The sequence below is a fragment of the Ochotona princeps genome, chromosome 16 (assembly GCF_030435755.1).
Source record: "Ochotona princeps isolate mOchPri1 chromosome 16, mOchPri1.hap1, whole genome shotgun sequence".
In the NCBI taxonomy this organism is placed as follows: domain Eukaryota; kingdom Metazoa; phylum Chordata; class Mammalia; order Lagomorpha; family Ochotonidae; genus Ochotona; species Ochotona princeps.
The window spans coordinates 4628656-4655280 of NC_080847.1; the positions used below are offsets into that span (position 1 = coordinate 4628656).

General features: G+C 52.5%; 2 protein-coding genes across 2 annotated transcripts in view; both read left to right on the plus strand.

Moving 5' to 3' along the window:
• Window positions 1-26625, plus strand: part of CMC2 (C-X9-C motif containing 2) — a 331627-nt gene that overhangs the window by 187723 nt on the left and 117279 nt on the right. The window lies entirely within an intron of this gene.
• Window positions 1-26625, plus strand: part of LOC101525663 (polycystin-1-like protein 2) — a 63492-nt gene that overhangs the window by 8900 nt on the left and 27967 nt on the right. Inside the window, 19 exon segments of the mRNA XM_058674178.1 lie at window positions 1922-2142; window positions 4406-4810; window positions 6475-6552; window positions 9331-9380; window positions 10125-10242; window positions 10865-11072; window positions 12338-12458; window positions 12935-13076; window positions 14069-14245; window positions 15829-15974; window positions 16574-16762; window positions 17897-18028; window positions 19911-20093; window positions 20596-20720; window positions 21109-21232; window positions 21974-22105; window positions 23190-23412; window positions 23851-24044; window positions 25363-25593. Coding sequence (XP_058530161.1) covers window positions 1922-2142; window positions 4406-4810; window positions 6475-6552; window positions 9331-9380; window positions 10125-10242; window positions 10865-11072; window positions 12338-12458; window positions 12935-13076; window positions 14069-14245; window positions 15829-15974; window positions 16574-16762; window positions 17897-18028; window positions 19911-20093; window positions 20596-20720; window positions 21109-21232; window positions 21974-22105; window positions 23190-23412; window positions 23851-24044; window positions 25363-25593 — 3199 coding nt within the window.

The following is a 26625-nucleotide window of genomic DNA, read 5'->3' on the forward strand; positions in this document are numbered from 1 at the left end:
CAACAATGTAAACTCCCCCTGTGAGCCTGACACCCACAAGCGCAGGGAGAGAACTGCAACAGGGCAGGAGCCTGGTGCTGCACACAGCTGGGCGCATCTGCAGTTCAGATCCATGTGGGAAAACGAGAGTGGCTGAGGAGCTCAGCCAGTGAAAGGAGGAGACTGCTCTTGGGAGAGTTGTCCTAGTGGGGGCTGGGACAGGCTCTGAAGGCAGAGGGAGAAGTGGAAGAGGGTGAGAAGTCACTCAGACCCCCACACCCACCCTGAACTATCCCGAGAGTGGGAGCTTGGGAGCCAGATTGCTGCAGGACAGACTGGATTTTGCTCTTTCCTTAGAGAGATACCGTTTCCTTATTCTGAAATCTACATGGTCTGATGGGACTGTGCCCACTCCAACTTTCTTTGGTTGCTGTTTGCTAACGTAGCTTTCACTCTAGCTATACCACCATGTCTAAAGCGGAGCCTTTGTAGGGTTTGAGTCATTTCAATGCAGTTTGATGCAATCACTATGTGACTTGTTCACTGTCTCTTCTTGCTTACTTTTCCTCCACATCCCCCATTCCTGCCTCCTTTCAGCTACTTTGAGTATCTTTAATCTTCCCTTTAAACGATCTGTTGGTTTGTGCTACATCCCTGCGCATGCCTTCTTAGGGGTTGCTGCCTGAGTTAGGATGCACACACTCAGCCGCTCACTCTACGCGGAGGCAGTGCTGTCCCACTTTAGGTAAGATGCAGATGCCAGTCCTACAGGCAGGTTCCTGTGCCACCTCTTTGTATTGCACCTGTCCCGTGTTTGACATCCATGTGCCTAGAAAAGCCCTTTGAAAAGTCACACACGTCTTAAAGGCTCCAACAATAGGCCCCTGACCTATGCAAAGACCAGAACAGCTCCCCTTCCCAAGCCCTTCCATACCTTCCCAAGTTTAAGACTAGCAGCTCAACTAGCAGTGAGCTTGCTGGGCTATGGCACTGACATCTCAAAGAATAAAATTTGAGATACTGTGTTCTTCATTTCTAAAATGCCCATTCTTTTTTATATAGTTCCCCTACCCCACCCCAGAGAGAACGTCTACCCACTTCGTCCATTTTAAGAGGGTTTGTTTTGATTTCATGGAGCACGGCTACAACTGAAAGTCTCTGATAATTCATCTCAAGGCTGAAGTCTATCAATTATAGTTTCCTTTGAATTTTGGTCACATTTTTCTCATTCTTTGTCAAGAAATGTGGATGGTGATAAGGATATCTTGAACTACATGTTCTGAGGCCCTGGACCCTGCTAGAATCGGCTGCAAAGCGTGGGTTTTCAATGCATTAACTCTTTTAACTAGCCACCATCGGGTTTGCAGCATGTATTCTGACTTGCCTTCTGTGGGCAGAGGCTCCGACATCATTTCAGGTTTCAGAGCTGTTTGTGTGCCATCCAGAGTCACAACGTGTGTGGTGGTTTATTTAGCAAAGCCTTTGCCATGTTGCTTTGGGTCTACTCTGCACATGTGCGATGTAGGGGGGAGCTTGTGGCTGCATGCTTTCGTGCACAGAATTTGGGGATCCCCTCAGCTGGAGTTTTCCTCTAGGATTCCCCCCGACACACACTCTGCAATAGCTGGAGTCCTCTCTGCACGGTTGCTGTAAATGGAAATATTGGCTTTCTCTGGGGGACCTGATACTGTCAGTGCTGAACTGAGATGGGCTAGCTTGAGGCAGGCTAGGGGAGAAACGAAAGAGACAAAAGTGATCCCATTTTACAGATAAGGAAGTAAGGCTGGGGAATAGGGCACTGCACAGATGAACCAGAAGATCCAAGGACAGGTTGGGCATGTGGCATCTTCAGCTTTATATGGCCAGGGAGGTGTGAGGTGTGAGATGTGTGTATGTCCCTCATGCTGTCAACGCTTCTCCCTGTGGTCCGCAGTGTGTCCAGCAGCGTGACCCACCAGTTCACGTCACCTGGGGAATTCATCGTGTTTGCCGAGTGCACGACCAGTGAGTGGCATGTGACGGCTGAGCAGCGGGTGGTCGTGCGGGACCAGGTAGAGCGGCTCAGAGTCATCAGGTGCTCCGGCCTGTCTATGCCAGGAGCCACCCCACTCTGCCAGGCTGCCTTCGGGGACCCTCTGTGGATCCAGGTAGAGCTCGAGGGAGGTGAGTCTGCAGGAATGGGCAACCTGCTACTCTGATTTCCTCTGGATCTGCCCATGAAACGCCCACGTTTAATCAGCAATGATAGTGACTACTTATTGGGTTGATTTTTTTTAGCTAAGATTGGTTTATTTGTTCAGTATCTAGTGAGTTTTAGGCCCCTGATAAGTTTGAAGGCTGGTGATGTGGCAGAGCAGGTAAAGCTGCTGCCTTTGATGTCCACATTACACATGGGCACTGGTTTGTGTTCTGGCTGCAGCCTTCTTGTGGATAAACTTTGTTTTTCCCTCTCTCTGTATAGCTCTTTGAAAAATATGTAAAGATAAGTTGCCAATGCTGTGGCCAGTGGGTTAGGCTGTGGCTTGTAATGCCAGTATTCTTTACTGACGTGGCAGTTCAAGTCCTGGCTACTTTGCTTCCAATCCAACTTCCCGGTATTGCACCTGGGAAGGCAGCACAAGCTAGCCCGCGTGACGGCATTGCTGCCACCCCTCGGAGAAACCTGGGTGCGGTTTGCGGCTCCTGGCTTCAGCCTGGCCCAGAGAGCGCTGCTGTAGTCCTTCAGGCAGGAGCTAGAAACTCAATCTATGTCTCCCACTCGGGTGGCAGGAACACAATCGTTTGAGTCTCCGTAACCCACACCAGCAGGAAGCTACAGTCAGAAGTGAGGTGTCAGATTCAAAACCCAAGCACCCCGATACAGAACACAGGCAGCACAACTAGCAGGCCAAACACTCACCTTCTACATAAACTTTTGGAGGAACCCTTTGTATGCATGGATTTCAAATATTTTTGTGACTAAATAAATGTATCCTTTTAAATTCCACCTTCCCTGACCTTTTGGGGACACGCTTGCACCAGTTCCCACTGATGAAGACCTGGAGGCACAATGAGGTTCAGGAGTATTCTCTGAGTTGCAAAGTCAGGAGTTTCTAATGGGACCTCCTACCCTTCCCAGGTCCTCTGCACGTCTGACATTCCATCTCAAGGATCTGCCGGTGGCGGACCTGGAGTAGAGGGAGGCCCAGGAGTGCTAGCAGTGAGGCCAGAACCTGCTCTGGAACAGCTACAGCCAACCAGCTTGGCACAGGCAGGGCTGAGATTCAGCCACACACGCTGCTATCGCTGCACCAAACGTTACGGCTAGAGGCCATTCTGACTGACCACGGTGTCCCTTCTGATTTATGATGAATCATGGCATCTATTCTGACAGGTTGGGGCCCATTCTGATTGGTCACAGTGGCCATTCTGACTCATTAGAACATCCATTCTGATCGGTTGGTGCTCTGCCATTTCCACTGGGCTAAGAGCCATCCTCCCGATGGACTGCATCATCCAGGGAGGCCCCTGTCCAGTTTGGAATCCGGACAGGAGCCTGTTGGTGGAAACTAGAATGTGACTCATTGTGACCTCACTCACCATGGGGAGTGTCACTCGGGTACTAACCTAATGGAGCCCTAATTGCGCTTTCATCTCGTGCCCATGGATCTGTTTTCTGTTCTCACAGGCTGTCATGTGTATCTGGGGTAACCTAAAATTTTCCTCCAGTTATTTATTCTTTCTGCAAATGCAGCTGAGTGCCTACTCCTTGCCCAATGAAGGGCAGCAACATTAGCAAACATGAAAGTCAGGGTTCCTGGCCTCAGGGAGCTAACACCATCGTCATCATCACCCCTGTCACCATCACCACCATCATATCATAATCCAAACAAACAACATGGACATATTTCAGAGTCCTTAACTGTTGGTGTAACTGAAACATCAGGCGTCAGCGACAAGAGTCAGCCTCCAATCAGAGCAGCCATTTCCACCTCTAAGGGAGGCCCCTCATCCCCAAGTGGATGGCGAATGGGGAGAACCTGTGCTCATGCAAGCAGTGTTGGTGGCACGGGCGGAGGGAGAAGGTGGCTCCCCTCTGCAGCCACCTGAAAGGAGGTGGGAATTACTTCCAGGCATAACGTGAGTCCCCACCCCTGTCCACAGTGAGGCACCTTTTTCAACTCCCCCTTTACCCTCCACCCCCACCTCAGGATATCCTTGTTAACCAAACGCTTTGCGTTGTTGTTGTTGTTTTAATCACAAAAATAGCCACTCATTAACTGCATACTTGGAGATAATCACTGTCCACGTTTGAGGTGGGACCCAGGTCAATGCTCACTTACTGCCTTCAATCTGCATCCACAGCCATCTAACACTAGAATTTGCACTGGAATCGTAAGGTCCAGGACTGTTATCTCTGTTTTTCTGTCTTTCTCAGCCAACCTAGGCACAGAGGTGACTTTTCGCATACTCCTGGGTAATGAGACACTGGCCGAATCCAGTGTCCCCAGCAGCTCATTGCTCTGCAACCTGACCCTGGAGTGGGGCGCCCAGGCCCAGCTGGGCCCTGGCGAGCACCACCTGGAGATTCAAGCCTGCAGCAATGCCACCGCCTCCATACCCCCTAGAAACTTAACCGTCCGTCTCCTGGAGCTGCTGTCGGGGCTGCGGGCCTCCTGGCAGTCTGACCACCTACAGCTCGGGCAGGACCTGGTGATCAATGTCTCCGTGGCCCATGGCACCCCTGAGGAGCTGATTTTCAAGGTGGCTGGCCCCAGTGCAACCTTCTCTCACAAGGAAGAGAGCTGTAAGGAGCTGTTTGGCACTTACCGTGTGGCGGTTCCTGCTGCAGGTACTTGGGGTTGGCAGCTTCCCTTCCACACCTCCCGGTCTTCCTGTTTAGACCTGGCAGCTGTCCATTTCCCAGTGTGCTCGGCACACACATGCAGCTCATGGCATCCAACCTGGGTTACAAAAGAAATGGCAGAGTCAGCGTTCTTTCCCCCACATAGGGCTGATAGTGTTAGCGATTCTCAGCTCACCTATTAGATGCCAGTAGTCCCAGTGCCCCAAGTCAGGACAACTCAAATGTCTCCAGACCTTGTTTATTACCCTTGGAGGGCAAAATCACCCAGGGAGGACCAGGGCAAGTGGGCAGGTGTATTCTGATCTCCCCCAACATTTCTACGGGAGAGTGTGGGCTGGGAACTGCAGTCCTTAACCTGAGGGAAGAAGAGGGGTGACGACTGGAGGGTGGGCAGGACAGAGAAAGTCCTGAGGGTGCTGGTGGGGGAGGAGGAGCACAGTAGGGTTAGACCCACGGATTAGCATGTGGGAAGGCGACAAGGGTCCCCTTGCATATCAGAGGTATGTCAACCAGGAAATAAGACAATGCAGGTGTGGGGTTCCTGTGCTCTCAAAACGAGACAGCAGCAGGGATAACAGATCTGGGAAGAAATTCTTGGGAAATCTGCCAAGAACCGATGGTCTAGCTTGGGACAGGAAGAATACAGAGGTTATCAAAACTAGAGAAATACACAAAATCTGGAATCCATAATCCACGTGTGCACAGCTTGGCGTCCCACTGCTCCAACAACAGCTGTCTCACAGCGGATGTGTGGGGAGGCCACTGTTAATGGGCTTCTTGGCTCACTCATCGGTGAGCAGCAGCCTTTCCTCTCCCTCGAGAAGCAGAGATCTGTATTATTCCAGGGGTCAAGGGAGTAGAGGGGAGGAAAGGAACTGACAGGCAGGGCGGGAATATTTGCATTTGGTGTGTTGGCCCAGTCCTGGCTGGCCTGGCTCTTGGGGTCAGCAGGTGTTTGAGACGCCTTCCTATGGCAGCTTGGGTATGTTCTGGGCCCCCTGGGACCATAGCCCTTGGTCTAATGTGGCATCTGTCACTCAGCTGCCCTTGTCCTCCCAGTTGCTACCCCTCCTTGACCACCACCCACTCTTTTAAAGATTTATTTTTATTACAAAGTCAGATACACAGAGAGGAGGAGAGACAGAGAGGAAGATCTTCCGTCCGATGATTCACTCCCCAAGTGAGCCGCAACGGGCCGGTACGCGCCGATCCAAAGCCAGGAACCTGGAACCTCTTCCAGGTCTCCCATGCGGGTGCAGGGTCCCAATGCATTGGGCCGTTCTCGACTGCTTTCCCAGACCACAAGCAGGGAGCTGGATAGGAAGTGGAGCAGCCGGGATTAGAATCGGCGCCCATATGGGATCCCCGCGCGTTCATGGCGAGGACTTTAGCCGCTAGGCCACACCGCCGGGCCCCAACCACCACCCACTCTTGCCACGGGAGTCCCACTCCCAAGCAGTTTGACTACCATAGTTCAGCATTTACTATCCTAGGCATCCATGTGTGCCTACTGAACAAGGCCCTGGAGACAGTGTTCATCTCCCAAGGCTTGCCCTCTGTGTGCCTGGGCAGTTCAGACGCTGCCATCAGGGAACTGTCTTGGGGCAGGTAAGAGCAAGGCCCCTAACTGTCTGCTCTTTGTCCTGCAGGCACCTTCCTGGTCACTGTGCTGGTGAGGAATGCGTTTTCGAACTTGAGTTTGGAAGTCGGGAACATCACAGTCACAGGCAAGGCATTCCTACAAGGGCACAAAACCCGCCCATGGGGTTCCACGGCATTGCTCTCGCCCAGGACTAGCAGGGGGCCTACCAAACAGAGCTCTGGAGATGCGTCTCACTGTATAGGTGTTGAGAATTCCCTGATTGTTCTGTAAAGAGGAACGCAGTGTAAAAATCTCTGACACCCAACTCTAAGACAGGAGAACCTGCATTAGGATGCTTTATGCTGCAAGTAACAGAAGGTCCAACCTAAAAGGCTTAAAACCCAGGACTTCTTTTGCCTTGCATACACAGACACAAGCAGGTAACCAGCTCCAGAACTTGCTCCATGGCTCAGTGATGCCCAGCAAAGACCACTGGCCAGGGTAGGTTCCTGGGCCCATGACACAAGATGCTGGAAAGCACAGGCCGTGCCTCTGCAGGAGATGAGATTCTGCCACCAGGACTGGAGGACAGGCTGCTAGGAGCCCACCACCGAGGGCCAGCACAGATATTCGGGGTCACCTTGAATGTGTTTTCCAGGACTTCTAGAGCCACAGGCAGCTGGGAAGCTGCTCCCAAGAGCTTGAGTCCAAGGAAATGTTTATTTACTCAGATATGAAAAGTCCAGGGGTGCAACAGGCTTCGGGTGCCTGCTTGCATCACTCCAGCAGGGTCTGCTGAAGCCTGCCCCTTCCTCTCTTGGTTCTGGGCTGGCTTCATTCTGAATCTCTCCTCCGAAGTGGTGAAACCAGTCCCAGGAGTTGCTTCCTAACCCCCGGAGAGAAAGTGCCTCTTGTCGGGTATTACCAGCAGAAGTCCCTAGGCTGCCTCCCACTGGCCCGAGCTGGGTTTGTGTCCCTTCCTACAGACCAGCTCCTGAGATGAGGCAGAACAGGTGGTCAGCTGGCAGATGGCCAATGCCTGTTGGTGGCCAGTAGCCTCTCCCTGCTGGAGCAGGGGCATGGTATGAGTACAAGAAGGCTCCAAAGAACCACATGAAAAGCCAGTAGATGGGAGCTCCCTCATTCCGTCTCCTCCTCCCAAACAAGTAAGAATAAAAACACATGGAAGAAAACAATTTCTTATATACTGACAAGGATATTTCCAGATTGCAGTCCTTTTGAACAGTGAGAGTTAGAGCCTTCTGGGACCACATCTCATCACCCCAGGCTCACAGGCCCAAGCTTATGGGTCAGCTACATTTGTACCAAGACTGAGATGGGCTGGGGAGGGGCATTAATAAGCATAGGGGAAGGAGACATCCACAGATGTCCACCCTACTGCTCGCAGCCCTCCTTATCTGTGTGTGGGATGGGAGGCCAGAGAGGCCAGGGCTAACCAGATAATTCCCATGAGTGGCAATGGTGATTTCTCTTGGTTTCTTTATGTGGGTTTTTTTTAAAAATATATTTTTAAAGATTTACTTATTTTTATGTGACAGGAATATTTACAGAGAGAAGGAGAGACAGAAAGATAGATCTTCTGTTTGCTGGTTCACTCCCCAAGTGGCTCAACAGCTGGAGCTAAGCTGATCCAAAGCCAGGAGCTTCTTCTAGGTCTCCCATGCGGGGGTGCAGCGTCCCATGGCCCTGAGCTGTCATCCTCTACTGCTTTCCCAGACCACAGCAGGGAGCTGGATGGGAAGCTGGGACACAAACTGGCACCCATATGGGATCCCGGCGGTTGCAAGGAAAGGACATTAGCCATTAGGCTACCACATCGAGCCTTATCTGGGAACCTTGAATCAGTTTTCCTTCTTTTGGTGGCGAAGCTCTCTGGCCCCCTGGGCTGAAGGCACCTGACTATATTGGCTTTCTGCAGCCATCAGCCTCAAATGACTTAGAAATACCTGAGATGAGCTTCTTAGGGAAGAGCACGGGGCCCTACAGAGTAGAGGTCGGAGGCTCACAACCTAAGGTCAGGGTTCCCCACTAGGCTGAGGGCACAGTACGTGCAGAAGGTGGTTTTGGGGCACCCCAGGAGGCACAGGGCTCTCCTCTGCAACCCCCACCCCCACCACCAAGCACCATCTTCTCAGGGGAAGATCCCAGTGACCTCAAGACTGCACCCCTGGCCACACTTCCCAAGGCCCACATTTACTGGGACATAGGATTTGGAGTTTGTCTGGAAGAGCTTGGACAGTCAAATCCTACTAGAACTGTCACACCTGCTAAATGACAGTTGAGAATGGTGAGACTTTACTGGGAGAACACTCTTGAAAAGTCCATGGTGTCCATACCTTAACATATCCAATTCCCTAAGCCCTAGTGATTCATGTGGAGTAACTCCAAGGGCCTGGTTCATCACCACCTTTAATTAGACACTGATCATACAACAGATCTCTTCAGAGCACATCAACAGAGAGTGCCTTTCCCTTGAGTTTTTACTTGGCACATTACCGTTATTTACAGGGTATGCTTTACAGAGCAATAGTATAAACAGCTCAGTGCTAGCTGGTCCCAGAGTCCTGAGACAGACTGCCTTCTATCTTTGTTATAGATGAGGAAATTGGCACTCAGTAAGAATAACTTACTCTCACTCTTGTCATTCTACATTCAGTTGAGGAGGTAGTTTGCTATCTACCTTGGTGGGAATATTTATACCATGGGAATTTTTCTTAACTGCTAACGAGGTACCTTTAGCCCCAGGAATGGACATTGTGGTTTTGCATCTGACTTATTCTCCTGTGACCTAAATATGCACTGTCATTTCCAAAGACAGGCGGCATGACTTTGGGCTCGGCCTGTTGACAGCTGCTCTAGCTTGTCCACCATAGATAAATGTTCATTCTCACTGTGTTCACAGTTCCGTCCAATCTCCAAGAACCATTTGGAATGAATATTGAAGAACAGAGCGTGAGTATCTTTCTTATACATTTGTCTTTACAAGAGCGAGATGTGCAAGCATTCCCGTTTAGTTCTGAGTTCTGGTTTGTCAGTATTGATAGCCAGAGCTCTAGGGACCCCCAATCCTTCTTCTACTCGAAAAAAGGCCTAGAGGACTCAAATCCAACAAAGCATGTTCTCCAACTACGACATAACTATAAGTCAATAACAAGCCCTAGGATGTGTAATGACTACTTAGTTAACACAGAAATTAAACAGCATGATTCCTAAAAATCAATGAGTTGAGAGGAAATTACAGGAGAATCCAGAAAATACTTCTAACTGAATGTTAAGGACAGTACTATCTACCCACACACATAACATGCATCTCAATCGGCGCTGAGATGGACATGTGCAGCTATTGATGCTCATTATGGGAAACTTCCATTTTGATAATAAAACTGAGTCCTTAACACTTTGACATTGAAATGATCCATGCATGCATTATTCAGTGACAGAGGCCTATTTGCATCTACAGCGCTCACGGCTTGGTCTTGGGAATACAATGGTAAATACCCACATGTGGTTGTTTCATGGATCCCAGTGGGTGAGGTTTAACAAACAACTTAGCATAAAAATCAGCACAAATGATTAGTGTCTGACAGGAACCAAGAGGGGGCAGAAATGCCAGCTAGCAGAGGGTGGTCTGACCAGCATTCTGTGGCCGAGCGGCATGTGTGCATGGGGTCTCACCAGCGGCTAATTTTTCTGCAGAAAGGCAAGGAGGGTGTGGAGGTGTCTGTCGACCCCAGTGAATACGTGGATCCTTTTACCATCGTGACCATGGGCTGGCCAGACCATAACGAGGATTTACACTTCCAGTGGTCATGCGGTAGGTGTGTGGGAGCTCTCTGCCATTTCTGTTTTCTTCATCTGGTACTTGGTGTAGTTCACACCTGGCAGAGGTGGAATCGCCATGGAAACAGGAGGGAACCAACCATAGGGGAGAGTGGTCCCGAATTCAGGAAACAAGGGGATAGAAAAAAAACTTAAAACAATAACAAAGCCTTGAAAATTGCTTGACTATTACCATAATGTGCTGGCAATTCCAAAGCTGCCAGCTATCAAATGGTCCCTTTTCTCTCTTTCTCTCCCCTTCTCACCCTCCCTATCTTTGCTTTCAAGTAATTAAAAATGTAAGTTTTTTTTTTAAAAAGCTGTTTTTAGGTGATTGAGCTGAGGAGTATGACTCGACTCCCGAACATAACCTGGAGGTAGCAGGGAGTGGGGTCTTGCTGGATAAACATCAACCAACGGGGTTGTGCAGCCTGCCCCTGCCCTGCCTAACATCCTCTCCCAGCACCACCTAGAACAGAGTTCAAAACCAGACATCTCCCTCTATAGCTTCTGTTGGTGTTTCTGGCCCCTTTCCTCTTCACTCCCAAACCAGAAAGTGTCTGTGTGTGTAAAACTGCATTTTGATAAAAAATGGTGCTTGCCCATCTCTGTTCCAGGGCGCTGCTGGGCCCAGTGGAACGACTGTGTGGAGAGGCACCTGCTCCGTACCGACCAGAGGGAGCTGGTGGTCCCGCCATCCTGCCTGCCCCCACCCAGCTCAGCTGTCACCATGCGCCTGGCCATCACGAAGGGACAGGAACTGGACCACAAGGCAGAGCAGTGCCTCTATGTGTCTGCTGCCAGGGAGCTTAAGCCTCAGATCAGGTAGGACATGTCACAGCCCTCTGGAGTCACTGTCAGTTGTAGGTAAGGGTGTACAGGGTGATCAAACAAGACCCATCTCCATGACCCAAGGCCTCCTCCCCGGTGAGCAGTGAGGGGAGAGAGCTCACTTCTGGATCGGTGTTCCAGAGAAGGTGCCCCTCCAGCACTGGGCTCAGGAATGCTTGAACGGGCAGGAAGGAGGAGACACAGCAATGTGGCACAGTAACCAGGAAGGGACATCTCTTGGGGGAAAGGTGGCGAGAGGGACAGAGGAGCCAGAAGAGTGGGCAGGCCAGGCACAACAGGCTAAGCCAGACACCCACCTAACACCCACCTGGACGAAGTCATCCAAGAGTTTGAAGCAGATGGTGACACGTTCATATCTTGCTCTCTAGCTGAGTGGACAGTGGAGACAGAGGGGGAGAGGGGATGCAGGGAGATGGCCTCCACAGCTGCAGGAGCTCAAGGTAGCTCAGCCTATCAGCCAGGTCCCTGCAGGAAGCAGGTGGCTCACCCCAACCAGGCACTGACCAGAGATGCAGCAAGGGTCTCTCACAGGTATGGCCAGGGGTAAGAGGACAAACTAGGGGCAACAAGGCAGGATGGCAGTAGGGGGAAGACACAGCCACTCCCAGGACTGCAGAGGTCAGGGTCAGTGATATGGCAGCCTTGGGACCTGAGCTCTGGACCAGCAGCCTCGCAACATCAGCCATGCCCTTGGCTGGGAAGGAGCAGGGCCAGGGCTGAGTTCACAGCCCAGCCTCTCTCCTCACACCCTCAACCACCAGCCATGCCGCAACTGAAAGCAGGAGATGCAGGGGCTCGGGCTCTTTGGGAAAGATCGTATAAGCTCTCGGGACCCGTGCCAGCCTCCCAGGGTTGTCATGAGCGTCAGAAGTGCCGGCACCAACAAAGTCACTTATGCACGGCGCATGTGCAACCAAACTACAGCATCACTTAGTAGTATCAGAATGAAAATGAGAACCACAGAAGCTGTTTGTCCTCAGTCCCTCACTCCGTAAGTGGGGAAACCGAGGCTAGAGAGGTTCAACGAGTCGTGCAGGTGACTGAGGGCAGGGTCCTGTGAGCCTGTGTGCACCTGTGTCACTCCCTGTGCAGTGAATGAAAGGAGAATGCAGTCCGCCTTCCCCTTGGGCCCTGCCCTCCCATAGTCCCCCTTCCCCTTGGGTCCTGCCCTCCCATAGACTTCGAAGAATGGGTAGATGGAAAGTCCTTCCTCACTCTGTTCCCTGGCTCCCGTTCAGCTGTGAGCACAACTGTGGACCAGTGAACCTCCATGACAGCGTCCTGCTCAGGGTCATAGTGGGAAACGCCTCCTCAGCTGCCATGTTCAGCTGGTATTTGGACCACACCTCGCCAGAGAAGGTGAGGACAGGGACAGCCACCCCAAATCAGATACCTGCTCTCCTCGATGGACTCAGCGTGCCCACTGGAGCCAGAGAAAGAGGAGCTGAGCAGGGAGTCAGCAGGGACGGGCAAGGGGTGGAAGGGCTTGGAGGGACACTGCAGCCAACGCTGTTGGTGAACCAGTTGTCTCCCAAGCACCGGTGGACATTGGGGTCTTGCCCAGGCACCTTTTCCCAAGGCAAGTTCTGTGGTGTGACTTCTGCTGCAGGTCTCCCTGCGGGGCCAGGCTTAAAGCTGGACACCCCTGGAACCCACTTCTCGGGCCTTCCCTCCCGCCGCTAATAACCCCCCCACCCCCCGCCCCAGACACACACCTTAACGACGGGCTGTTTCCATGGGGCGGGGACGCCGGCCTGCCGTCTGTCTGTTGGGGGTCGGTCCAGCAGGCTCCTGAGTGCTGCTCCCTCGGGGCTCTGAGCCGTGTTCTCCCCCAGGCCGAACCCCTGCCGGCAGCCTGCAGACTCCAAGGATTCTGGCCGAGGTCCTTAACCCTCCTTCAGAGCAACGCCTCCACGCTGCTGCTCAACAGCTCTGTGCTGCGCGCCTGGGGGGAGGTGATCCGGATCCGAGTCACAGGTGCGGGGGCGTGGGGGGACGACGGAGGCGGAGCAGAAGGTAGGGCCCTGGTAGCCACTCCCATCCCTTCCCCTCTCCTTGGGAGACTTCAGGCTCGGGGTTTGTGCTCTCCGTACCTCAGTTTCCTCACACGGGATCCACCAATCACGCCAGCGGCAGAATCGTCATTATACAAGATGAGAAACACCGGGGCAGGGGCGGGTGCTCCAGGCTCCTAGCACCCGAGCCGGGGGCTCTCTCCCTGACAACAAGCCTCCAAGCAAGGCCTGGGAGGATTTTTCTTTGGGGGGAAAGGACTGCTTTGACTCTATTCCCCAAAGTGGCCCTAGACCACCCTCAGCAGGGTAACCTAGACGGGTCCACGCCCTCTTTGGGCGTCTATGCCACACAATCAGTTGCCATTGATGGGGCTTCTCTTTACTCCCAACTCTTCCAGGCTCACGCGCGAGACACAGACACACACACAGGCGTGTGCCTAAGTTATTGTTTGGGTCACCTGTGGCCTCCCTCCAAGATGGGAGGGGCCTAAAAAGATGAGTTGACTTTGGTGCCAAAAAAAATGTTTGAAACCCACACATAAGAGGGGTTCTTCAGAGAAGATGTTTGTGAAAAATATGATTTAAAACAAAACTATGCATCCAGGAGTTTTTTTTTTTTCATCAAATTAAACTTTTGATTCCACTTTCTACAACCATTGTTGAAGTACCCAGTGTTTCCCCCTTGGGAAGTGGGTCTTAGCCCCTTTGTTACTGAGTCTCAAATGTCCAAGGTGAATGGCAGAACTGGGCTCCAGGCCGCACTGACTCTCTGTTTCTCTCAGCCCAGTTTCTCCAAGCAAGACCCTGACAGTCCCCTCCCTCAGAGGGTCCCCTGACTCGGGGGGTGCTGTTGAATTTGCACATCTGTGCCTGCCTCCAGGGCTGGAGAAGGGCTTGTCTAGTCAGCTTTGTGACCCTCACAGCCTTCCTGCCTGACCTGCCTTCTCGCCCCAGCTCTGACCAGCAGCGCCTATGGGGAGGACACCTACGTGATCAGCACCCTGCCTGCCCCTGGGGTGACAGCCTGTGCCATTGTCCCGGAGGTGGGCACCATTCTGACAAGTTTCGCCATCCTGTGCAACACCTCCTCCACCCGGGGCCGTCTGGAGCACTGCTTCTGCTTGGAATCAGGTACAAGCTGAGGACTGCTTGGCTCCGGGCCTCAGCCTCCCCCTCTCTGGAGCCGTGCGGTGTGTCCTGGGCATGGGCAAGGTTCTAGGTCAAGGACTCCCCATACCGTGATCCCCCACCCACCCATGGACCGTAAGGCACAGACCCAGCCCTCACAGCCAAGAGCCAGGACAGTTGGGTGCAGCAGCTGCCCCACAGCTGGAAGCCAGGGGACGTGGTAAGGGTAAAACACAGCAGGATCATGTGTGGTCGTTACAGGGTGGCCAGCCCCACATACTACTTGGAGTGACTGTGACCCTCAGAAGTCTGAAGCTACTCAGAGAGATGGAGATAGGTCTGGTTCACAGGGTCTTGGATATTTTATGGGCTCTGCTTTGCAGGCAGCAGCAGGGAGTGGGCAGCGACACAAGTGACAAACATGCACGTAGCAGAAATCCTGCAGTCCCTGCCTCGCCCATTATTGCAACAAGCTGTAGCCCAGGAGAGCAGTGAGGGCACTGGTAAGAAATGGGGCAGCACACGTGGTATTTATCCTGCTGAATGGCTGCAGTCAGAGCTGCAGGGCTCACGGGAGTCCATCCCTCCTCCTGCGGCTTTGGGCAGGCTGTGACTCCCCAGGGGCTCTGACGTGGTTCCAGCTGGACTGGAACTCGGCCGCCCAGGTCTGAGGATCCAGCCTCAGGTGCCATCATGATGCACACTGTGCACCTTGACTGGGACGAGGAGGGCAAAGCTACTCTGAGGTCCGAGAGGGTGTAGTTTCCATGCAGTGTCCTGAGAAAGGGACTGGGAAACCCAGGATGGAGTCTGGGGCATGGCCTGGAAGGCGAAGACTGAGGCAAAGCAAGCAGCTTCCACCTCAAACCTGAGTCCTCCCAAAGGGAGAAGCCAGAGTGGCTGCCCCAGCTCCTACTGACCATTGCCTTGCAGTAATGTGCCCAAGGCCAGCAGAAAGGGGGAGGTGTGGCCACAGCAAACTCCGTTCTCCATGGCAGACAGTCACTACAGGACCGTGTGCACCCTGCACAATGAGTGGCTACAGCACTCAATGGCTTCTGTTTACAAAGAACGTTCCTTCCTTCCCACAAGGGTGCACTGAATGTGGGCTTTTTCCTCTGTGCCAGACCCACGAAACAGAGAAATTCCATGACACCATACCAGCTAGTGGCAGAGACAACTGGTAAACCAAGAGGAGTCAGGGCTGTGATTTAGATGGAGTGGCCTAGGGAGGGCTTTGCAAAGTCTATATTTGGAGTGACATTTTCAGTTGTTTTGTTGTTGCCTTGGTTAGTTACTTTCTCTCCTCCTCTGGCTTCTTCTTTTTAAATCTGTAATGGGGAGGGAGGAGAGGATTGTTTCTGCAGTGTTCCATGAACTTTAGAAAAATGATTCTGAAGTTCAGCCATGCCAACTACTTTTCTGAGTGTGAGATGACTGTCTTCTCACTGAGTGTGGCATGCCCCAGTGGTTGACGGGCTTGAAGGGCTGTGGCTTCTGCGTCGTGACAACCTCCCTCTTTGTAGGTTGCAACATTCCCAGGGTTTAGAGATGTCCGCTTATTGTTCCATTTCCATTTTTGCCAGGTTCCTGCCTCCACTGTGGCCCTGAGCCTGCCCTCCCATCAGTGTATCTACCACCTGGAAAAGAAGACAATGACTTCATGCTGACAGTGGTCATTTCTGTCACCAACCAGGCAGGGGACAGATGGCAGACACAGGCTACAGCTAAGGTTGGTGGTGACAGCGGCCACTATTTCCTGGCTTCTCAACACTTGAACTTCACCCAAAGGACGCCTGAATGGAAGGCAAGCCAAGCCATAGTCAAGTGCATCAGCGATTCATTCAACAGACACTTGGAGAGCAAGCCATGTGGCTAGTCCTGGGTCTACAGTGGGGCACAGGGGATATTGTATTTTACCTTCAGATCTTGTGACTTTAGCAGCTACAACAGGTACAGAGCAGGAGGACTGCGCCTTGAGTGAGGCCACAGCTTCAGGGAACCCAGAGAAATGAGGACCAAAGTGAGCCAAGAATAACATCAGGCAGAACCTAGACAGAACCTCACACACCTGTCAAGGGGCAGAAGCCAAGCAGAAGCGGGAGGCATGGAGAGTGAAGGAAGCACAGTGAAAGGGGAGGCCACAGAATGCCCACAGCCTGGTTTTGGTGACATGAGCCGCGCAGAAATGTCCAGCTTTACCCTAGGCCCAGGACATCCTGGAAAAACATTGTGAGCTTCTAGGCCCTTCTGGTTCCCCTCAAGAAGATCTGTGAGTTCAGGCGCCAGGTTCTCAATGACCTCTGAGCACATTTCTGGCTTCCCCAACAGGTGCATATCCAAGACACACCCATTGAAGACATGGCTTTCCCAGCTGCCATGTTGGAGAGACTCACCACCACCCTCCAAGATGAGGGCAGCCCTGAGCAGCTTCTGCAGCTGGCCAGGTCCGTGTCTTCTGCACTGAACCAAGAGGGCCAGGGTGCTGGGCAGCTGCTGAGACAGGATGCCAGACAGAAGGTACTGCGCGCGCTCACTTCATGCTCCTCCCCTGTGACCCCGGAGTCTGTGTGGGGTCAGAGTGAGAGCTGGCAGAAAAGCCTTCAGTGTTTCCCATGTGCTCAATATCATCATCCCTTGTGGTCACTCCCAGTGACCTGCTTCCTTTGCTTACCCTCACAGAGTCACAGGCTTCTGAGACCAGAAGGAGTTTAGACAATGTCAGTGTAACCTCTTCCTAGTTAAAAAACATTGATTGATTTGAAGGGGAGCATGAGAGAGAGAAAGATTACCTTTTGGCTGGTTCACTCCACAAAGGTCACAATGGCCAGGGCTGACCCAGACTGAAGCCAAGAGCCTGGAACTCCATCCAGGTCTCCCATGTGGGTTGCAGGGAGCCAAGCACTTGAGTCATCTCCTGCTGCTTTCCCAGGCACATTAGCAGGTAGCTGGATCACAAGTGGAACAGTGAGGGTTGAGCCCACACTCCAATATGAGATGTCTACATTGAAGATGGCAGCTTGGCTCACTGTGCCAAAACATCAACCCCTGACCTCTTCCTATCAAAGATGATGAAACTGAAGCCCAGAGGAGAAAAAGGACATGGCCTAGGTCAAGGTTGCCTGGGCAGAGCTGTGACTTGCTGAAAGCTCCAGGGGTGGGAGGGATGCATTCCCTGCTTCTCTAGCTCCTAGGGGCCACCTGTACTCTTTGGTTCATGGTCCCTCACTTCATCCTCTCTTCCCAGCCTTCCTCCATCTCTCCCGTCTCTACCTGTATCCTCACGTATCAACCTCTGGTCTGACCCTCCTACCTCACTTTTACAAAGGTCCTTGTGATTATATAGAGGTTACATGGGCCTCGCTGCTTAATCCAGGGTAGTCTATCCCCCCGCTCCCCACCCAGATCCTTAACACAACCAAATCTCCAAAGTGATTTTTCCACGCAAGGTAACATTATCACAGTTTTGGGAGATTTAAGGACAGGCCATGAGCGTGCCTGCTATATATCCTACTGAAGCAAATGGGTATCTACAGGGCATTGGAGAATCCCAGAAGAACCCAGGCACTCTTCTGACCCCAATCTTTCTACAACGACTTCGTGGAACCACTAGAATGACATTTCCTTTCCCTCCCTCTCTCCCCCTCTGCCAAGGTCAGAGAGCATGTGCTAAAGTCACTGTCCACAGTCATGGCCAGCCTGGAAGACATGCAGAGGGTGCAGGGCCTGGCTGAGGCACTGAGAGAGGTGACCCACCGCAGCGAGGAGCTCACATCTGCCGCCCAGGTGAATGATTCCCACATGCTGAGCAGTTCTCAATGGGTGGGTAACACCCCAGCGGTCCCATAGTCACATTCCTGTACCATCTTATTTCCAAGGATCCTGAATGGGTGGGGTCCCATGGCTCTTGCTGAATATAACAACCTCTGTGCCCACACTCCTATCTCCCCCAATCCCTGGCAAGCAACTCCAGAGAGGAACTATGTCTAATTAATCCTTGGGTAGTCCAGTGTGTCCAGACCTGCCCATGCATGTCCTCTCCCCTGCCCCTCCCCCCAGCCGTCCTGAGCTGATGCCAGCCTGATGTTCAGTGGCCACTTCCTGCCTTTGTTTCTCTGAGAGTCTTCCCTGAACCCACTGAGGGCTGTTCTACCTGCCCACACAGCAGGGGCTTGATTTGATGTCAGGGACAAATGGAGCTGGAGTACGCATGGCTAGCTCCCACGCAGGACTGAGCCCTAGACGAGGGTTTAATTTTTGTCGCTATGTTGGCTTCTTACCCTTCCCTTATTCGCTTTTCCGCTCTTTTCCAACCTTTCCTGTTCTCACCTGCAAATAAACAAGTTGAGATCACATTCTTAACGTTAAGAGCTGCTTCTTGGAGAACTCTAGCATTTCATGTTCCCAAGATTATGGCAATGCATTTTTGTTTTGTTCGTTTGTTTTTTAAGCCATAATGACAGGAGGGGAGAACTACTCCCTCTCTTTGAACCCACCCCCAGTCTGGCCCTAGAATCCTCCCATCTGTAGCTGAGGGCCATATGCTGTTGGTGACACCTCTCACTTGCATGCCCACTCGCTCACCTGTTTCATTTGCAGGCATATATGCATGTACCTGCACACACCCTTACCTCAGTCCTTCTGTTTGATCCTGTTTTTATTCATTCACTCAACACATGTTTCCTGCATGTGTTGTATGTGCCAGTGGCTACGCAGCTCATTGCAAAGTCAGCAGCCAACTGCATAGACCGTTTTTGTCTTCTGGGCACTTTTAAACAACTGAGGCAGTACATGTTAGACAGATAATGTCACAAATATACACATACTTACAAAACCAGAGTAAGTGCTGAGTCCATTCACCCACCCATTGAACTCTGCATCCATTTGTATTAGTTAACTTTTCATTACTCTAACAACTACTAGAGAGAAACTACTTAGGAAGGAAGAAAATATCTATTTCCACTCATGATTTTGGAGATTCATAGTCCTAGGTGGAGGGTGGCAGAGCGTGGGTGGGGAAGGATCAGGGAGATGACACAGGAAGCACAGTCCTCTCTGTGGTACCTCCTGGTGAAGCCAACCTGAGTTGGTCATAGGGCTCCACCCTAGCACCCTAATCTGGTCTAATCACTTCCCTGGAATTATACTTTCTTATGTCATAGTTTAAGTGCATTTCCATGCTCCCAGTACCATTAACGTAAGACACTGGAGTTTAAACATCTATAGGAGTTGGGGAGCTAAAGCATGTTCAAAGTGTAGCATCCTTCATCCGTCCTCCTCCCACCCACCCCTCTAGGGTCCATTCACTCACCCACTATCCACCTACCCACCCATCCATCCATTCATCCAGTCATGCACTCACCCACCCATCTGCCTGCCCATCCCTCCAGTCAGCAAGTGCTATCAAATGCCCACTAGATGCAGGACACTGTGCAAAGCACTCTGGAACGGATTCAGAGATGCCAGCTTGCTTCCTGGGAGGCAAATGGAGCCTTGTAATGAGGGAGGGTCTGAGGTCAAGCCAGGGACACAGGCAGCCTGTGCGATGGCTTTGGCTCAGTTCTTCCATGGCAGGTGTTCCTGCCCTGTGGCCATTGTTCCTCGACTGGCACAGGGGATGCTCTGTGCCGGGCAGGGGATCACAATGTTCTCCTTTGGCTGAACCCAGCGGGTGGCCAGCTGGGCCCTGCAGCAGGCCAGTGAGGCCCTGTTGATGATGAGTGCCAAGACCCACCCCGAGGACCAGAGGCGCCAGTCAGCCAGCCAGAACCTGTTGCAAGCAGCGGGCAACGTGCTGGAAGCTTCTCTGAGCAACAGCTCTGAAGAGCCTTCAGGGTTCAGCGGTAGCCAGGTGGGTGTTCCAGAGGCACACTCCACCCCGGCCCCACGTTCCTAGTTCCCACCTGGGTTCCCAGGTGGCTCTTTCCCTCATCTTGTCGGTGGGGAAACTGAGGCATGGGGGTTAGACTGTTGCTGAGAGCAGAGACCAGGAGGCAGTGTGGTAGAGCAGACAGCTCATGCTCTGAGACAAGGAAGCCTGAGTTCCAACCCTGCCTCTGTCACTCGCAAGCCTGTGACATGGGCAGGCCTTGTGGTTTCCCTAAGCCTCAGTTCCTGATTTGCCAGTGGGTACTTCCTGCCTCATCCAAGGTCAGCCATGAGTTGAGAAGTCACACATGCACACTTACGTTCTTACACACACTCAGTCACTCACATGCACACACATGCAGTGTGAGCTCTTTCCACTCCCTCCAGGGCTGTCCTCCCCTCTCTTGCCTCCCTGGTCTTCTCTGAAGGCCCCACACTGGCCTGATGACCATGTCCTCAGGGAGGTCTCTTGCCTCCCTCTCTAGGCTGCCCCAGTGGCCCAGTTGCTCCGAGTTGTGGAACAAGTGCAGACTGCCCTCCTGCTTGGGATGCTGCCTGGGGGCCCTCCTGCCATGCTGCAAACCCCCTCCATCTCCATATACACAAACAGGTAACCCAAGAACGCTCATCCCCCAGGCTCGCTCATCCATACCCCATGACCCTGCGAAAGGCAGAGCCCAGCTGAATACCAAGTCCAGGGTCAGAGCGTGTGATGCCCAGCTGAATGAGTGGAACCTGCCCCCTGCTAGCTGTGCCAGAGGTGTGTCTGACCAGTCCATTGCTCCATGTATTTGAGGACTCAAGACACACTGGAGCCCACAGCGAGCACCTGACGCTGTCAGAGCTGCTTCTGCTAAAGGAGTTGTGGCTCTGGTCTTTCAGGGACTTTGCAGGACAGCTGCCCACCCTGAGGGCAGCGCCAGGACTCCCTGAATACATGGTATGGGGCCTCTTTCTTCAAATCCAACTTCCTTCTCTTGTTCCCACCCTACGGTCAGAATACAGCCACAGACTTGGCGAGGATGTTCTGTGTGCATCGCTGCTGCTGGATCAGCGACCTTCACTCTGCCTGCCGCCTCCCTTGGTTCATCAGAGGACAGCCGCGAGCCTGTGGACATCAGGGTAACAGCAGTGGGGACAGCCCTAGACAGTTTGCAAAACTGTCTTCTTGTATATCTGCTCATTTCTGTTGATCACACACCCTGCCGATCACATAGTTTTAGTGGGTCCATTTTACAAGTCAGGTTCACTGACTCGGCCAGAGCTGTGGTGAGTGGAACTCCCCGTGTCCGAATCCATCCTCCTCTTAGAGATTACAGCCTGTCCTCCGTGTGCTTGGAGGGGGATGGGTCCAGGCCTCCTCACAGCCCACAGGTTTTCAGTGGTTACACAGAACCACACACACCCTCCTGTGAACACTACGGCCCATCCACATCCTCACGATGCCTGATGCAGTGTGCAGGACGTGCAGATACTAGCTACACGCTTGTCTTTATGGAACAATGAGAAGAAAAAGAAAAGAAGTGCACCCACCTTCAGTACAGAGGTACTTCTGTCATGTTCTCCATCAGCTGTTTGAAGCCACCAACGTGGAACCTGTGAGCCAAGCACAGCTCACTGGGCAGGCACTTGCTTCATTTCATTTCCCTGTAGGTGCTTAGCTGAAGCAAGGTTGTCTCGGGCTTTCCAGGGCTTGCCGTCTGAGGCCTGAAGGGCAGAAAGGTGCCAGGAAAGCCAGCACCTGCTGAGAACTGGTCCCTGTGGTCCCTTGCCAGCCTCCTCTTAGGACCTGTCATTCACCCAGGCACCAGTCCACCCCCAGCTCCTAGGGATCCAGGCCGACACTCCCTGCTCTTGTCACAGATGGCAAGCTTCCCCACGAGCCCTTTCCCAGCCAGGGGCCGCTTTGATGTCACTGGGACCGTCGCTGGCCTCCGTCTTACCCATCCTGGTGGACAGCTTATCCCCGTGAAGAACCTGCCGGAACACATTGAGGTAGTAACTGGTGTTGTCAGAACTAGGGGCCGGGGGGTTGGCGCTTCTGACTTCTTTTCCCACTTGGCCCAACAGTTGATAAGTCATTAAAAAAGTAGAGAAAAGTCGCTTGAAATATCCTTAGCTTGCTTTACACATGGCATATGACTTAGAACCATAAATGTAGATTCTTTCTCCAATCCCTGGGTGCCTGATTGAGAAGCTTTCCTGGGTCTACAAATCTGTTGCCTGAACTTTTAATCATCTTCCTTGTATAAACCAACCCATGATGTAGCCTCCAAAATATCCAGTTAAATTATATATATATATATATATATATATATATATATATATGAGAGAGTGAGAGAGTGAGAGAAAGAGAGAGAGAGAGAGAGAGAGAGAGAGAGAGAGAGAGAGAGAGAGAGAGAGAGAGGCATGTTCATCTCTTGGCTTACTCCCCACATGGCCACAACAGCTTGGGCTGGATCAGGCCAAAGCCAGGAGCCTGCAGCTCTAGCCTGGTCTCCCATGTGGGTGGCAGGGAGCCAAATGCTTGTCACCTGATGCCTTCCCAGGTACATTAATGGGGAGCTGGATATGCAGGAGACCAGGAGGAAGCTCCCTCCCAGCTCCAGCCCTCGCCGCTGAGGTCATTTGGGGAGTGAACCGGCAGGTGGAAGATCTCTCTTCTTCCACAGATTAATAACTTCTTCCATAAATAAATAACTCCTCAAAAAAAGTAGGGGCCTAGGGTGACCCCAAAAGAAGCAAAGATGATGTGATGGTAGGAACAAGTGAGAATACTGTGAGGAAAGGGCTGTGCACGACACAAAGGATTCGGGCTGCCTCCAAACAGGAAAAGGCGAGGAGGTAGGTTCTCCCGGGGGGCCTCCAGAAGAAACCATCACAGCTGGTGTGAGCGCTGCGACCCGCCCTGGCCTCCTGGCTGCCATAGCCACCCAGGGAGAGGTCATCCACTCCAGGAAAGCAGTGCAGGAACACTCAGCACCCAGCACATACCTTGCACAGCTCTAGGCAACAGGCGACACTCCCTGGGGGCACCTGCTCCTGCACACCTCCCCTAACTTGACCATTCTGATGACAGATCCTGCTGCCCCAGCCTCCCCAAGGACACCATGAGCTGACTGAGTTGAGCCTGACTGGTCCAGGAGCTCTGCGAGTGAACGTGACCTCAGGGCAGGCGGCCTTGGGCATCCAGCTGCACTGGCGTCCCAGCATCCCACTCATACTCAGCCTAGGCTCTGGCTTCCACCCCAACTCCACAAACTACGACATCCAAATCCGCCTCCCGCCGGCGGCTGCTCCAGGTAGCTCTGGCCAAGGGCTCTCTCCTGAGCTGCTTCCTGGGGTGTGTGACCCACTTTAGAAATAAGAATTAGACACCACAGGGGGAAAAATCAAGGAGAAAACCCACCTGCCACATGCAGCCACTTCTTTGTGTGGGCATGGTTAGCATGAGTATTTGCCAACATGAGGTTAACATCTGCTCATGATAGCCCACAGTGATAGCAACTGTTGAGATGTGAGAACAGAGAGGTTAAGTAACAGCCTGAGATCACACAGTCAGTGAGGGGCAGAATCCTCAGGCTGACCAGCTAATGGCACTTCTGTGCTCCTGGGCACACCTAGGACATCGGGAGACCCCAGGGTGTGCTCCCCTGCCAAGTCACCCTAGACCCCTTCTCCCAGGATGTTAGCTCCCTCCCAACAAGACTTCCAGCTGACCTAGAGCCTGCCCCCTGCAGAAGAGCTGTTCACGTGGCTCCTGGCCCCCGAGGACCTGCGCTTCGGAGAAGGTGTCTACTACCTGACCGTGGCCCCTGAGTCTGACCTGGAGCTGGCCCCCCGCGGGAATCTCACCGTCGGCGTCACCACCTTCCTGTCCCACTGTGTGTTCTGGGATGAAGTGCAGGAAATTTGGGACAACTCTGGGTGCCAGGTATGGAGAAAACAGGAATCAAGAAGTCAGGGCAGCTTGGTCAGTTGTGTCTGGGTCCCCTCTTAGTGTCCCTGGGCCAGCATCCTGTGTCCCTTGCAGGGCTTTTGCACATGCTGTTCCCTGTACCTGGAAAACTGACCATACCCCACATCCCCCCAGATTCCCAGTTGCAAACCTCTGGGCATTCACACTTCCTCCACGGCATTTGTCCACAGATCATTTCAATGATGACTGTCCCTGGGCCCACCACGAGCTCTTCCGGGCCAAGACAGTGTACTCTGTTCGCTGCTGGAGCACATGATCCTCAACACAAGTGGTTGAGTGGCTGGGATGCCCTGCTGCTCTAGTGGCCGAGGGAGCCCAGGGCATCATTGCTGGGGCAGTGAACTCACCATGACCCTTTTGCTCTGTGCTGGGTACAGCAGTATTCTATGCTGAATCTGAGCTATCTTAACAAACCTTCACCATGGTCTCCAAGGTAGTTGGTTCCAAACCTCCCCCCGCCCTCATTTTACAGAGGCTCAGGAAACTCAACTAACTTGTCCCAATTTCCCCCCGCCCTGCCCACCATCTGGTAAGTGGGGGAGCTGGGACCTGAAGCCAGAACATGAGCATGATGCTAGCTGGCTGCTTCTACAGAGCCTGGCACTATACCCGTGAGCCCTGAGATACTCTTGGCTCTGCCTCATGGCAGTCAGATCCATCTCAGGTCAGCTTAGCTGTGCCCCCAAGGAGCTGGGGCAGCATCCTACAGGCAAACACATCGGCTTGAGGACATCAGATCTCTCTCTGGGGCACCACTGTCTCTTCTCCTTCCACGCCTTTGTCAAGCACCAGAATCTATGGTTAGTCCCACCTCATGCACTAGATACTCATTATAGACCCAGGTGTCCAAGGCAGGGGCAGCTAGTGCCACAGACACAAGGAGATCGTGGGGAATCATACACCAGCAAATACAGTCATGCAGCCTAGAGAGAAAACCACACTCCATTCCCACACAGCCAAAACAATCTCAGGTCTCTGGATGGTACATGCTGGTCAAAGAGTAAAGTCAGCATTAGTGAAAGGCGAAGCCCATTCACAGCTATACAGAGATGTCCCCTGAGAATGACAGATACAATGTTGGCTACAAACAAAACATCCTCTGCATTTTAAAATTCATGTTTACTTAAATGAAAAAGGTCAAAGGGGTTGGCTTCAAGGTCCACACCCCAGTACAGCCAGCCACACAGCAGTTACTCTAAATCCTTCTCCTGGGCTCTGGGAGCTGGGACAAACCCCAGAGCATTTATGCCTCTGGCCTCTTCCGGGATTGCAGGTGGGGCCTCGGACCACGCCCTCCCAGACGCACTGCCTCTGCAACCACCTCACCTTCTTTGGAAGCTCATTCCTGGTGCTGCCCAACACTGTGGACGTCAGCCAGACGGCAGAGCTCTTTGCCACCTTCGAGGACAACCCTGTGGTGGTGACCACTGTGGGCTGCCTATGTGTGATCTATGTGTTGGTGGTGATCTGGGCCAGGAGGAAGGATGTGCAGGACCAAGACAAGGTGAGCTGAAGAACACGGGATGTTTCCTGCCAGGGGTTGTGGTGATGAGAGCCAGGGTTGGGAGCAGAGAAGCCAGCTGCTAGTTCAGGCTAATTCAGTCGAACATTGAAATCCGCCTAAGCCTAAGACAGGTCTGAAATGATATCAGACAATTGCCTGCCACGACAAAATGTTTGTATTTCTGAGACACGTCCATGGCGGACACACAGTAGGTCTTCCGCAAGTGTCTAGGAAGATGGGAAGGAAATGCACACACAAGTGCCAGGTTGCATAGGTACACAGACTGACACCCTCTTCCTCCCTCACCCAGCATGTCAACACAGGTGAAGACGCAGGAGCCTTGAGATTTACACTGACACCCTGAATACTGAGGCAGCCTCACAGGGTGTGGGGCACAGGGGATGTTCACTGAGGGCCCTGGGGAAGAAGAGGGCACAGAATAGGCAGATCATCACCCAACTGATCCTGTGAAGCTCCACAGCTGTCCCAAGTTCAGATGTTCAGGTCCTGGTCAGGTCCATAAGCTCCACCAGTGGTCACTGGATGTCAGCTTCCTCCCCAAGGGTCCATTCTCAACAGGCATGTAGCCTTGCACCCCTGGCAATGGCACCCCAGCAACCAGCACCCACGCCTTCCATTGAGGGGTTCTGAGCCACCCAGACCCCTGACCCACTTCTGCTCACTGACATTATCGTAGCATTTCATTCCTTCCAGAATCCCCCATTAGCACAGTCCAGTTATGGATGTTATGAGATATAATACATCAACAGCATTTGCGTGGCTTATCAGCTCCATCACCTAACACTTTGGGCTTAACATCAAGTTCAGATCCAACTGGGCAGTGGAGTCATACTCAATGGAGAATGCACTTGTGCTTGTAGCTATAGTTTTTTAACCCAAAATCCTGCTTTTGTCAAGAACAGTTCACATCAATGAAATGAGTAGTGTAGCATACATAATCTTGCTTTCGCCTTTTTATTGTCCTTAGTGCCCAGCACGTTTGTGGCTGGTGTAATGGCTGAGTTCACCCAG